The following is a 13,560-nucleotide window of genomic DNA, read 5'->3' as shown; positions in this document are numbered from 1 at the left end:
TCCAGAGTGATGCTGGGGCTGAGTCATCTCACCAAGCGTGGCCTCACCCGCTCTGCCATTCCCATGAACTCCCCAGATCACTCACCTAGGGGCCTGGGTGACAACACGGTGCCCTGAGAAAGGGCCCAAGGAAGCCCAGAATTAGTCACAAGTTCAAATCAGAGTCACACAGGCCGATGTGCCCAGCCTTTGCCCAGATGTTGACCTTTAAAAAACCCAGAGCAGCTCCACCCCGTCCTCCTCTTCAGGCCACAGCCTCGGGCAAGGGGAGGGGGGCAGCCACGGAAGGGGAGGGGCAAGGGCAGCTGGGCCTGGACCGAGCTACTCCTGAGGGTGGGGCTCCTGGATTTCTCATGTATGGCTGAGCCCCTTTGCTGTGCACCTGAAACTATCACAACGTCGTTAATCGGCTATACTCCAATACAAAATGGTTTAAAAAAAAGAACGTGATTTCCCTTGATCTGTGAGGCGCCTGAGCAAAATAGATAGAACCATCTCCATCCTTCAGATGAAGAACGAGAGGCTGGAGGGAGCTGGCAGAGATGCCCAAGGCAGGCCCCGCCGGGACTGAGCCAGGTCAGGACCGGCTCTGTCTTTAGCTCCAGCGCTGGGGCACTGGGACTGCTCTTTGTTCACTGACCTTAAAAAAAGCTCGCAGAAAATTTCACGACAGAGAAATGGAGGAGAAGGGGCTACCACTCCCTTACTCCTACAGCCCTTTCCTGTGTGTCCTTTTTGTAGATCATAATACCACGCAACAGACCCCGCTTTTACCCTTCACGTTATTTCTTATCATTTCGGGTGAAGACGGGGTCCCGATGATCATTCCCTCCACGGGGGGTTCATGTGTGTCCCCTTCCCCACCAGGCACTGGGGACACAGCCTCAAACCAAACAGACATACTCCTTTGGCTTATGGAGCTCGCATTCTCAAGGGAGAGACGACAAAAACAGAGAGAGACCGGACGGCTTCCCGTTAGTTGAGAAGAGAGACGCCTATGGCGCTTAACTGGAGCTAGAGAAAGAAAAGCACAAAAGGTGTTTTTTACCCAAAGGACTCTGGGGTTCCTAATGTTTTGCTTCAACAACACCAAGGCTAACAATTATTTTATATCCTCCAGCCTTGAAGTGTGTGGGTGTTTATTTAACACAAGCAATTCTGTTACCCCTTTTTTCTTTTCACTTATCAGCATTTTCCAATGTCCCAGCAGCGGGAGGGAAATGCTGAGTTTTGATAACTACTGTGCCGGGGGGAGATGGAGAAGTTTTCTGTCTGTCTGTCTGTCTTCAGGGAACTCAGTTCATCAGCAAGTCGGGAGAAGCAAGGTGACAGGGGTCCAGGTAGGGGCTCCGTCAGAACAGCCCAGAAAAGCGCTTCTGCTGTAAGCTGAGGCCTCATCATATGAAACGGTCATCTCTTGCCTCGGAGGGCGATGAGGTGAGGCTGGGAGGAGCCCCGATGTACCGAGGGCTTCAAGGTTAAAGTGTCTGGACTCGGTCCTGCCAACCCGGCGGCCCCACAGGCTGCAAGGCCTGCCCCTCTCGGGTGCGTGGGGAGGACGTGCCCAGGTGCGCTCCTCCCAGCTTGACCTCCCAGGGCCGCTGACAGGCGGCTTCGAACTGCTCTCACCCATCAGCCCCAAAGACTCCATGCCTGCCCAGGGGTCTGGCTGAGAGGCGGGCTCTCAGAGAGAAATTCTGAGCTCCTTTCCGCAACGACTGACACTTCTTCAGGCCAAATCCTCTTAAAAGTAGAAACACTGAAATTTCCACCTCTCCAGAAACCTCAAACGATGTCACAGAGTCAGAAAATGGAGACCCTCAACATTTGTACTGGATGGTCTCAAAAGGGGTAGGAAAAAAAGCCCTGGGCTGATCTGAGAATCACAATGACACATTTCCTCTTTGAAGTGACACCTGGCTGGCAGATGACCTTAAATCTTTTATTTTATTTTTTTCTCTCTCTCTCTCTGAAACCTTCAAAATGTGAAGCATCCTTTAAAATAATGAGAATAAAAAGATATGCTGCCCTCCTGTGGGACTGCTGTGCCCACGGTGGGATCAACTCTCTCGGTCCCTGACTTCACTTCAAATCCCGATCACTTTGAGGTCAACCTCAACTCCTGGGTTGAGTTTTGTCTGACCCAGTGTTCCATTCGCCTCTGCTCAAGTAAAGACAGACACAGCTGTCAGGCGAGGGCAGCAACAGTGTTTATTGAGAAAGGGGAACTCACACCGAAGGGCCTGGTGTCCGGGCTGGGGGATAGAGAATCCAAACACCTGATGAGAGATGCCGGAACCCTCTGTCCAGAGGGAAGGTCCAGGATAACTTCCAGGGTGAGTCCTGCCGCTTGTTGGGAGTGGGGAGAAGATACAGAACCGGGGCAGGCCCGGGCTTCTGGGGAAACTGTCAGGAGGAACGGCTGGGTGACCCGACAGCAGGGCTGGTTCCCACGCTTTGGCGAGCTTTGAAAATGAAGATCTGAACTGATGGTGACTAATGATTCAGCAAACTCTGCCACCAAGACCGCTGAGTATAAAGGGCTGTCGGTTTCATAGTCTGTAGGATTTTTTGGAAAGTGAGAGGGGCCAGAGGGTCTGGCTTGGAGGAGGTATTTCTCAGAAGGCAATGGCGATTGTAGGGACCAAAGGTAACAGAGCCCAAGACAAGAGTGGCTTTTGGGGGGCTCTGGCCTGTGCTCCTACCCACGGGGCAGAGCAGGGAGGCCCACTTCCCCTTCCCCTACTTGGCAGACCCTGCGGTGTCCGGGCTGCTGTCGGCTCCATCTCGCAGGACCTTTCTTGGGCTGGAGACAAAGAGCCCAGGTGCCCACGGGGCCGAGCGGGAGAAGAGCTGGTCTCAGCGGCCTGGCGTGGGGGGGGGAGTTCGAAACGCTGAGGTTCTGGGAAAGCCGGTGAAGGAGACCCGGGGGGTCTAGGCGGTGCCGGCGGAGCCGCCCTCCGCGCTCGGGAAGGCAGGGCCGGGGAAGGCAGGTAGGGGGTTGGGGGCGGCCCGCCTCGCTATGCCTCCCTCCCCTCTCCGCGCGCCGCTGCCGCGCGCTCCTCCGGGCCGGCCAGCTATGGGCCCACGGCCGAGGAGGCGTTCGTCGTCTGGGCTCGGCCCGCACTGCGGGCCGGGCTCCGGAACGGGGAGCCGTAGTCCTGGGAGAGCGAGGACGCCGAGCTGCCTCCGCGCGCCGCGCGCTCCGCGCGCCAGCAGGCCCCGCGCCGCCGCAGCTGCGCGCGGAACGAGCGGTCGAGCAGCAGGTAGATGAGCGGGTTGGCGCAGCTGTTGACGAAGGCCAGGCAGGTGGCGACCGAGAGGCCCCAGCGCAGCGCCAGCAGCAGGCGGCAGGGCAGCGGCAGCGCGCGCAGGCTCGCCAGGTGGAAGACGGCGCGCAGCGCGCAGAAGGGCAGCCAGGAGCCCACGAAGGCGCCCTCGACGGCGAAGATGATGCGCAGCGAGCGGCTCCGGGCGCGGCCCAGGTGCGCCGGCCCGCGCAGGCGGCGCGACACGCGGCAGTAGCAGACGACGGTGACGGCCAGGGGCAGCGCCAGCGTCAGCAGCAGCAGCAGCAGGCTCAGGCCCTGGAAGGCGTCGGACGGCTCCTCGGCGCACTGGCTGCCGCGGTCCCCGGGGAGCGGCCGCAGGCGGCGGAAGGCCAGCGAGGGCAGGCCGGCCGCCAGCGCCGCGGCCCACACGCCCCCGCACGCGGCCAGCGCGCAGCGCCGGGTGCGGCGGGCGCGCGCGGCCAGCGGGCGGCCCACGGCCAGGTAGCGGTCCACGCTGAGGCCGGCGAGCAGCAGGGCGCCCGCGCAGCGCGTGCCGGCCATGGCGAAGCTGCTGAGCCTGCACAGGCCCTCGCCGAAGGGCCAGAGGCCGCCCCGCGCCGCCGCCGCGGCCCACAGCGGCAGCGTGAGCACGAAGCCCAGGTCGGCGGCCGCCAGGTGCTGCACGAAGGTGTCCACGAGCCGCCGTGGGCCGCGCCGCCCGACCAGCAGCCACAGCACGAAGGCGTTGCCCGGCAGGCCTACGGCGAAGGCCGCCAGGTAGAGCGCGGGGATGTAAGCGTGGCCGTAGGGCAGGTCCCGGGCCTCGCACAGCTCCTGCTCCAGCTCCAGCTCCTCCGGGGCGCCCGACCCTGAGTAGTCCCAGGACGCCGTCCCCGGGCTGGGGCTCCAGGGCTCGGTGGCGCGCATGGCCGGCGAGGCCCGGGCGGACGCGGCGTCGAGAGGGAGGGTGGCTCTTCACGGCCGGTGCCCAGCACCTCCCTTCCTGTCACCCCCGGGCCGAGGCGACTGGGTGGGCAGGAAGGGGTGGGGGAGGAGGAGGAGGGGGGGGAGAGGGAGGGGAGGAGAGGGGAGGAGGAGGAAGGGGGGAGGAGGAGGAAGAGGGGAGGGGAGGGGAGGGGCGAGGGGCAGGCTCCTGGGGTGGAGACGGTGGCCAACGATTTGGGGCGGGGAGGGGCGGGGAGGGGCTTCCCAGCTGGATCCTTGAAGGAAAAGTCCCCAGGGCTGGGACACCGCCCTGCCTCCCTTGGGAGCGTGGCCCGTCTCTTCTCCATAAGTCGCTCGGTTTCTTTGTTCATGAGCCAAGAACGGCAACCGTCTCGGGGGTCTGGTGGCCGGTTGAAGAGGCGCTCAGAGCCCCAGGCGGTCCTCACCCCCGCTTGGCCCCTGCTCCCCGCTGCAGTCTGTCTCTGTGAGGAGACAGGACCAGGGGTGAGGATTTTATCTGGGGAGGAGCCTCCCGCCGCGGTTCCCCTGCCTTCTAGGAAAGAGGGGTTCTGTCATCTGTGCACAGCGGGCATGTTGCCGGGAGCCTGCCCTTGGGGGGCCTACCTACTATCAGGGACTGGCCACCAGGCCCTCAAATGGTGATAGCTCCGAGATGCTGGGCCGCGTGCCTTAGCCCAAAGAGTGGCTTTTCTGACCAACTCAGGTTCTCAGGGAGCCACAAGGGAGGGTTTGACCCTGGAGAGGGAGGGTCAGACTGTCCAGATGAAAGGAGCAGAGCCTGGAATCCAAATCCCAGCTCTTCCCCATCTTCCTGCATCGGCAAAACCTACCTGTTAAGCCAGACACAGATGTAAGTTCAGTACGAAAGATGACACGAGATGGTACCTGACTCAGCAGCAGATTCGTTGTCCTAAATCAGGAGTCAGGAGCTTAGAAGGAGGGTGAGATCCCTCGTGGACTGAGAGAGGTGGGGAAGGATACACGGAGAAGGGTGGGCATGAAGCCTGGCCTTGAAGGAGGCGGTGGGGCCAGGGAGAGGATGGGGAAGGGTGCAAGGGGATGCTGGACGACTCCAGTTAGGACCCAACTCTTCTTAGCAGACTTCCTCCCATGAGCTGCTGTGTAGCAACTGATGTGACAGTGTGTGTGTCCCCCCAGAGCCCCCGCCCCATCGTCACCAGGAATGAATGAACTGTTGGGCCATCTGGTGTTAAAAATTTGAGGTGGATTATTTATCCATTTTATAGCATACCGTCCCATTACAGCGAGCTCCTCCATGTGCAAGGCCCTGTTTGGGCATCGCAGAGATGCCGTTCTTGACCTTGGAGGGTCACTGATTAGGAGGCATGGGAGACAGATCCATGTGCAGGACGTGCAGTGGCCAGCGTGCTAGAGGTCGGATGGCCTGGAGTGAATGTTAACAAAGTCCCCCTGGAGCTCAGACGAGGGAACAGCTGCCTCTGATGGGAACAGTAAGTCAGAAGTCTTTCCCGGCACCTGAGGTCAGTTCCAGAAAGGAGCTGAAAGGTGAATTCTTCGAGCAGCAGAGCCCAGGCGGGAGGAGGGTGGCAGGAGGGGACGCAGGAGAGGCAGCAGGGGACTTGGATGTCACCAGTAGGAGCCACTGGACATGTTGAGGAGGGCAGTCCCCCCATCTGCTTTGCACAGGTCAGTGCAGAACTGTGGACTGGACGGGGAGAAGCTCCAGCCGGGGGACCCCGCCGTGGGCTGTTGTCATTGTTTGTGTTGGGGAGAGGGAGGGTCGGACATAGGGAACTGGAGGAGGGAACAGAAAGGAGAGGATCCGTTCAAGAGAATTGTGGCATCGAGGGCCTCAGCGCAGAGGAGTCGGCTGGGCCTGGACGGCCAGTGGGGAACGCCACGGGCGCTGCCCGTCCACTGAGGTCGGGGCCACGGAGAGGCTTGTGTGTGCATTCTGTTTCATGTTGATTTGAGGTGGGGTGATGGAATCATTCTCGATCCACAGCAGGCACTTCTGAGAGTGAAAGCAGCATTATCACAATCACCCTGGGCCATCAACCTGGCCCGTTCTGTGCAAACTGGGACATGAGGTCACCCTAGCTGTGGCCCCTCTGGTCCATGGAGATCCCCAGGGGTGGCGAAGCCTAAGGAGGAGTGGGCGCGCGTGTCCACGCCGTTCCGGTCAGGAATTTCTCTCCTGGGCCAGTTACAAGACGGGAAAGGCAGGCAAGAGAAGAGGCCGGGGAATGGATGGCTCTGGCCCAGCCCTCTACGGCATCCCAGCCCCAAGCCTGGGTTTCTCCTGAAGACCCACATACAGCGTGGGCACCTGAGGGGCCGCGGGAGATGTGGAGCCGTTTTGCTGATGTTTGAGCACGTGGTTGCTGGCGAGGGATGCTCTCGTCCTGGGGGGCCTGGGGGCCACAGCCTCCTTCCCCAGAAGGCCAGCCGAGGTGGTGCGCCTTGCGTGAGCCTGGGACAGTCAGGGACAGGCCCAGGGCTGCCCGGGCGCCTCTCAGCCTGGGGCATAGAAGGGGCGTAATTCTGAAAGCTCGAGATGAACGGCCGGAAGCCTCCAGGTGAAAGAGAATAGGGCAAGGGGACCAAGAGGGCCATGGAGGCAGGGGGTGGAGGGGGGAGGCACAGTGGGTTGTTTATTAAAAACACAGAGGTTCTTGTTTCCTGGGCTGTGGCCTTGTGGTCCCGAGCACATGGCGGGTTCTCTCTGCCAGGGCCTGGGTGTTGAGCCTTTCCGCATGTCTCTTGGTGGCAGGAAGCAGCTCGGGCCAGAGCTGGGGACGCCGCTCTGGGCCTGGCCTGCCACATGTCCAGCTTGGCTTCAGTGACTAAGGCCACCTCCATGACACTGGTCTCTCCTCCCCCCCTCAGGGGACCCCCCGCAGGGTTAGAAACAGTCCATTGATGAAAACTCATCGCGGTCAGCTGAGAATCCCGGCCACTGCTGATGGGTGTCAACACAGCGGAGAGGAAATGGTCCTCCCTCTCTCCATCCCACCCGGGGGCCTTCCTACGCCAACGGGCCCTCCTCCCTCTGGACGGCTGGAGCCCGGGTGGCCTGGTTACCTGGGTCAGCCTCACCCTGCCCGTGGGATTATCACCTCCTGGGGTGAGGGAGGTTCCCCATCACCGCGAATGGTACAAGCCTGAGATCAGAGGAGATACTTAATAAGTAAACATCCAATGCTTTGAACTAGATGGCTTCCAGAAGTATTTTAATTTTATTTCTGGCCCTTTATGGGCTGTATATTTAAGCTCTTACCACTCTCCCCCTCAATGTTAATTTTTCTGTACAAATAATCATCTTAACTCTTTCGGAAAAATTTTGAAAATTATCTTGCCTTTTTCATCATAAAAACCACAGTCACGTCGCAGAACGTGGAATAAGAAAAGGCGTCCCAGCCCTCGTGAAGCATGACATGGTGGTGAATTTCTTTCCTACCAGTGAAAGACGTTTTCAAAAGTGGAGAATTCGTCTGTAATCCCATTATTCTTGGGTTTTCTATTTTGTCAACATTCCATTTCAGATGTTCTCCACGTACATATATTTTACACAACTGTTTCAGAGGCATGTATGTAATCAGAATGTGCCCTGTTCTATAGTCTGCTTTTCTCAATTCATGCAAATTCACGTTTTTCTATGTTGCTGAATTTTCTAATCCCTTAATTTTGGACATTTAGGTTGTTTGCAGTAATTTTTGCTGTTATAGAGATTTGTAATGAATAACTGCACTTACGGCTTTTTTCTTCTTTCACACTGTTTTCAGGGTATAAATGCCCTTGTGAAGGTCAAAGGCTATGAGCATTTTCTTGGCTTGATACAAATGCTTGCAGTGATCAGTAATTATCTGGCATTGTAGGAGGGTACGGGTTTAGTGCAATCTTGTTAGAGATATTAATCAGTAAAATATATTTTTCCACTTTAATAGGTAATGAGGTCAAATGGTACCTCATTTTAATCTACATTTCTTTGAAAACAGTAAGACTGAAAATCTTTCTAGATGTAATTCCTCTTATGTGAACTGCCTAATTACGTCTTTCAGACATTTATCTATTATAATCTTTTGTATTTCTTATTAATGTGTATGAACTGTTTATTTAGGATAAACCATCGTCCCATTTGGTTCAAATATTTTTCCAGACCTTTTTCTTCGCGATTTTTAATTTTTTGTTTTACATTTCCATAGTCATTTGTTGCTTTTAGCAGTTTCAGAGTTTAGAATGCTATTTTCTCTTTGATGATCTAAAAACATTCAATTCTATTCTTGTTAAAATTTTGTATCTTTTTTAATCCACCTAGAGTGTAATCTTTTTTTTTTTTTTTTAGATTTCTGTCGAGCTTTCTCAACACCATTAAATTAAAAATATTTTTTAAAACCCTGCTGTGTTGTGATGTCAAGTTCATTATGTACACGCCTCACATGCTGTGTCCGAGTGTCTGCTTCTGGCCGGTGAGCAAACAGGTCAGATTGTTACTGACCTGAGTTTGGCTCCCACGTCAGTTTTATAACTTGACGGTTGTGTGCAGCTGGGCTCCAGTTCCCGTGTCTTAGAGCGGGCGGGAGGGGGTCTCCCTGAGCGGGTGAGGATCACATTAGAGTCCTGGGGAAGGCCCCCTTCCAGCAGGGTCTGAGCAGGGGGGTCATGGGCTCCCCCCTCCCCCGGAGCTGCCAGGCTCAGCTTCCCCCAGCCCCATCCCCCTCTTTGCTTTCTGTGCACACAGTGGGTGGTGGGTAATGATTTGGAATTGCTCTGGGAAACTACCAAGGGATCATCCCCATCTGGGGGCTTCTAGACTCGACCACCACAGGTCCCTGGGCCTGGGCTCATGGGTGGTGAACTCCACGGGGTCAGGGGGGCTTCTGCTGCAGATGCCGACAGGGCTGAGGCACAGACAGGTGGCATCTCGCCAGTTCTGCGGTCGACGGGTTAACGGCCCGTGTGTGTACCTGTGTGTGCGCTGCGCGTGCGCGTGTGTGCATCCGAGCGTGTGTGCTGTGTGCGTGTGCAGGGCAGGGAGGGGTGTCCGGGGAGGGAAGGCGGCGGTCCTGCCGCTGCCCTACAACCTGCCCAGCCGAGGGGCGGGGCCCCACCCTGGCTGCCGGCCGAGCAGCGTGTCACATGCTCGACTGTTTCAGAAACTCTCAGGAACTAAATCTGGGTGGCTGGGAAGGGGCATCAGTGTACCCCAGCTGCGCCCAGGTGACTCAGAGTGAAAGCGCCTCAGGGCTGCGACCTCACTGCCGGCCTGGGGGTCGGGGCGGTGCGGGGCGGGTGTCGGGGGCAGAGGGTGGCTTTCAAGGAAAGGGAGACGCCATCCCCTCCACGGCCGGGGCGCACACACGGCGGCAGGAACCTGACAGATGGGCGGCAGGGAGGTCCCTCGGCAGGACCAGGGCCCCAGAACGTGTTCGGAAAGGAAGTCACAGCTCTTGGTAGCGATTACTCAGCCCACGCAGGCTGCTCACTAGGACCTGCCATTACTTTCCAGTGATTTCACTGAAAGCTGGGGTGGGAAAGTGGGTGCACATTTCTAGTCATTTCAGTAGGAACTGGAGCGGGGTGGAGGTGGGGCGACTCTCTTGGTGCTGTGACCCTGCCTTTCCCATCCCATCCTGCCCTTGACCCTGCCCTTCCCATCTGACCCTGCCCTTCCCACCCCATCCTGCCCGACCCTGCCCTTCCCATCTGACCCTGCCCTTCCCACCCCATCCTGCCCCTCCTACCACGGGGTGGATGCCCCACCTGGCAGGTAACAAAAGACAAGAAAATGACGGGTGCTTCCTTGAGAACCGCTCTCACGTTACTGGAGAGGATGAATTCTGCCACACGAATCAGCATGACTCGAGGGCAGGCCGTGGCATCCTGTCATCCTGTCGCGGGTGCGGGCAGCGGGGCGGCCTCGCAGAGGAGAGGACTGCGTCGGGGGCAACGTGATAAGCGGGGTGATGTCCTGAGTGGCCCCAGCGCCGAGGGGTCACAGTCACCCCAGCACCGTCCTCCCCGCAGCTCGACAGACTCAAGAGGGGCCGTTAAGATAAGCCCAAGACCGTCCTTACAGTTTGATCTTTTCTATGACTACCTTGATGACTTACCTCGGAATGTCAGACTGCCTTATTTTCGCGGTGTCTACTGGGGATCTCCCTGCCGGTTGCCGTGACGGTGGTCGGGCCGGTTGGGGAGGGCTCCCGAGGCGAGGTCCGGGCCCAGGCGAGGCGGCCCCGGGGTCGTGGGGGGAGACACTCGAGATGCATCGGGACCCGAGGCTCACCTGCGAGAGCCGCCCGACACGAGACGGGGGGCGGAGGGAGGTGAGGCTGGGACACGTGACGGGGGTCCGGGCCTGGGTGCCTTCCGAGCTGCACGGGGGAAGGAGGAAAGGACGCTCTTGAAGGTTTCGGCCTTGGTGGCTGGAGGCGGCCAGGAGGGAGCTGGTCCCGCTGGGAGGTTGCTGTTCGGTTCCTGAGCAGGTTGGGCTGGGGATGGCCGTGAACTTCCAGGGAACAGGTCAGACGCATGGTGGCGGTGGGCGGGGCGCAGGGGGCCGGGACCCTGAGGGGCTGAGCAGGGCCTGGGGTGGACCTGGGGGAGAGCGGAGCTCTGAGACAGGCCCATAACTCGCGGGGGGGAAGATGGGGGCCCAGAGAGAAGGTCAGAAGGTCACCGTCGTGATGACCCGGCAGTTTGGAATTTCGAGCTGCCCCCGGGTCCCAGGGAATGGTGTGTGAACCGGAGGGGTCAGAGCAGGAAAGCCAACGCGGGGTTCTTATTTTGAGGGCAGAAATATCTTTAGTAGGAAAGCAGGGGTGGCCCAGCAGAGACCAGACTAAGTCTGGGTCTGATTTTGAATTCTGGGCCTCCACTGACTCATCTGGCGAATACTGACTCAGCACTGTTACGTTTACACACGGATCGCAGGATCAGGGACGCAAGCACAGACTTCCAGGGTCCGCAGCCACAGCTGTGCGCTCCCCCAGGACCCCGCGCTCCGCCGCCTTCACACCCTGTGGCACGTGGGACGGGCAACACAGTGGCTGCCTCGGGCCCCAAGTCAAGAGGGTGCAGTTTGTTTACAAGCCGCTACCGTGCTGAAGTGCTGTGGTCGTAAAGTAGGCCCTTACGGCGACTCAAAATTCAGGTCTGAGACCACGTTGCACGTGCGTCCTACCAGCTGATACTGTAGGACCGTCTTATGTTCCTTACAAGACCGGCTTTCATGAGACTGAACTTGCTGCCCGTTAAGGAGAAAAGGACTCACTTGCCCCCATCACAGCAGAGACTCTACCAGCTGTTTTCGAGGTCTGAGTGCGTCTGCCTGAAGGCAGGCGAGTTCCCTGATGGAAGGGGCCCTACCGTGGTGGCCCTCGCATCCGACAACTCTTTCCTTGATACGTGTAGTCACCCTGTTGGCAGGCTTCGTTTATCTCCAGTACACTCGCAATCTCTCCGTTTGCCCATCCTTGTGAATCTAGGTATCCAAGGCCAAGGGGACACACCAGCCGGGTTTTAGCTGCTGCTGCCGTGGGGCTGCTGGTTAGAGAACCGGGCACCAGAGGGAAGCCCACCTCAGCCCCACGTGCCGTTTCCCACCGCTGGTGAACGCGGGACCGCCTTTTGCAACTGTCAGACTCCGCGTCTTTTCGTGCCACAGCACCTGCGGCGGCGGGAAACGCTGCCCCGTGCGGCCCGGGCGGGGAGGGGATCTGAAATCCGCAGGCTGACACGCCGGCTGGGACGCCGCCACTTCTTAGCTTTGTGTCCGTGACAGAGTCACTAACCTTCCAAGGCCTCGTCACCCTCATCTGTAAAATGGAGATGTCAGTGCTCGCGTCTCCAGAGAGAGCAAATCAAAGAACCTTTTAAGTCCTCAGGCGATGTGACGGTTTCCGTTTGGTTGGGGCTGAGAGCCACGTTTCCTTTCTCACGTGGACGTGCACACCCCGAAGAACGAACCACTGCAGCCGAGTGTCACTGTCAACGACACGCCATCCTGTGTGTCTTCAGCCTGCGATGCTTCGCACCCCAGCAGCTGCTCCTGACGGAAGGTGAGGACTCAACCACCTCAAGTCACAGACTGGGGCGAAGCAGAATAAAATACATCAGGAGCTGAGGTTCCACGGTGGCTTTGCTTAATGTGGTAAAAAAAAAAAAAAAACCCTTAGCGGGCCTTAAAATATTTTTTTGTTAACTCAATTGCTTTTGCCCTCTTCAGTGGAAAGTAAAAAAAATCCTTTTTTTTTCTTTCTTTCCGACGTAAATAGGAACTCACTCTCGTCGGAGCATGTGGAAGGGAACCCGGAGGTGCGGAGAGCCAGCCACCAGACGAGGTTCTAGAGCCGCGATGTGAAGAACAGCTGACGTACCCCCCGAGTGACACAAATAGTTAACTTCTCACTTGTCTCTCTGAAAAGCAAAACTGCCATTTTAAGGAGATGCAGGTCTACTTTTTAAGGACCCGTAACTTGAGGGAGGGCAGAATTCCAAACTCACGCCCGATTCCTAGGTCAGAGCCTCCCAGCTGTGTTCCCTTTGCTGTTACCTCTCCGTGTGGACAGGTTACGAAACACAGGCGCCTGTTCCCATCCACCAGGCTACCTTCCTCTGCCCTAAGTAAGGACTCCCAGTGAGCCAGGCCAGGGGGCACACTCCCGGGCACCAGGGTTTGCGCACGCTTCTCTGGTGTCGCCTGAGTCTCACGGTTAAATACTTTCAGTTTTGAAAACGCAAGTGCAACTCTGAGCTGAGGCCTGAGTGTCCTGTCAAAGGACCGAAGGCGGAGAACACACTCGGGCTTGGCACCTGCAGACGTTTCTTCAGGTGTGGAATTGTGTAGGAAGGATTTCTGTTGTTGTTAAACAGGTGTTAGATTTTTCTTTTTCTTTTTTTTAAACTGCTCTGGTCTTAATGAGGAGAATCGGCAAAATCAAAGTGAAACTTATAGAATAATGGCCAAGACCTGGCTTCCCACTGCTGCCAGAGACGGCGGGGTAGGGGGTGAGGGGGTTGCCTCGGCAGCCGTTCAATTCCAAAGGTACAGAGGGTTAGTTCTGACGCAGTTTAATTACTAACTCACCAGAAGAAAGTGAAGCAATACGGACAAAATTAGTGTAGGATGAGCACAAACATTTACACACCACCACACAGACCGTCTGAGCCGAGCACAGAAGGCAACAGACTTTCAGCATTGCCTAAGTCAGGGTTCAAACAATATCTAGTATTAGTTACCTCTCTTGAATATCTAAACTGTTCGATTTAAACAGAGGTTAAGAGATAGGAAAAACTGTATGATGAGTTTGCCCAAGTTCGAATATTGCCAAAAAAC

General features: G+C 57.3%; 1 protein-coding gene across 1 annotated transcript; it reads right to left on the bottom strand.

The window, feature by feature from the left end:
* Nucleotides 1–3,077: 3,077 nt before the first annotated feature.
* GPR25 (G protein-coupled receptor 25) lies at nucleotides 3,078–4,199 on the bottom strand. Its single transcript, XM_059906182.1, has one exon. It carries the CDS (start codon nucleotides 4,197–4,199, stop codon nucleotides 3,078–3,080), a length of 1,122 nt encoding a protein of 373 aa, XP_059762165.1.
* Between the last annotated feature and the right edge of the window lie 9,361 nt (nucleotides 4,200–13,560).

This window comes from Balaenoptera ricei, chromosome 1 (assembly GCF_028023285.1).
Source record: "Balaenoptera ricei isolate mBalRic1 chromosome 1, mBalRic1.hap2, whole genome shotgun sequence".
Classification (NCBI taxonomy): domain Eukaryota; kingdom Metazoa; phylum Chordata; class Mammalia; order Artiodactyla; family Balaenopteridae; genus Balaenoptera; species Balaenoptera ricei.
Note: the sequence above shows the minus strand (reverse complement) of the source record. Positions and strands in the feature narration are given on the sequence as shown.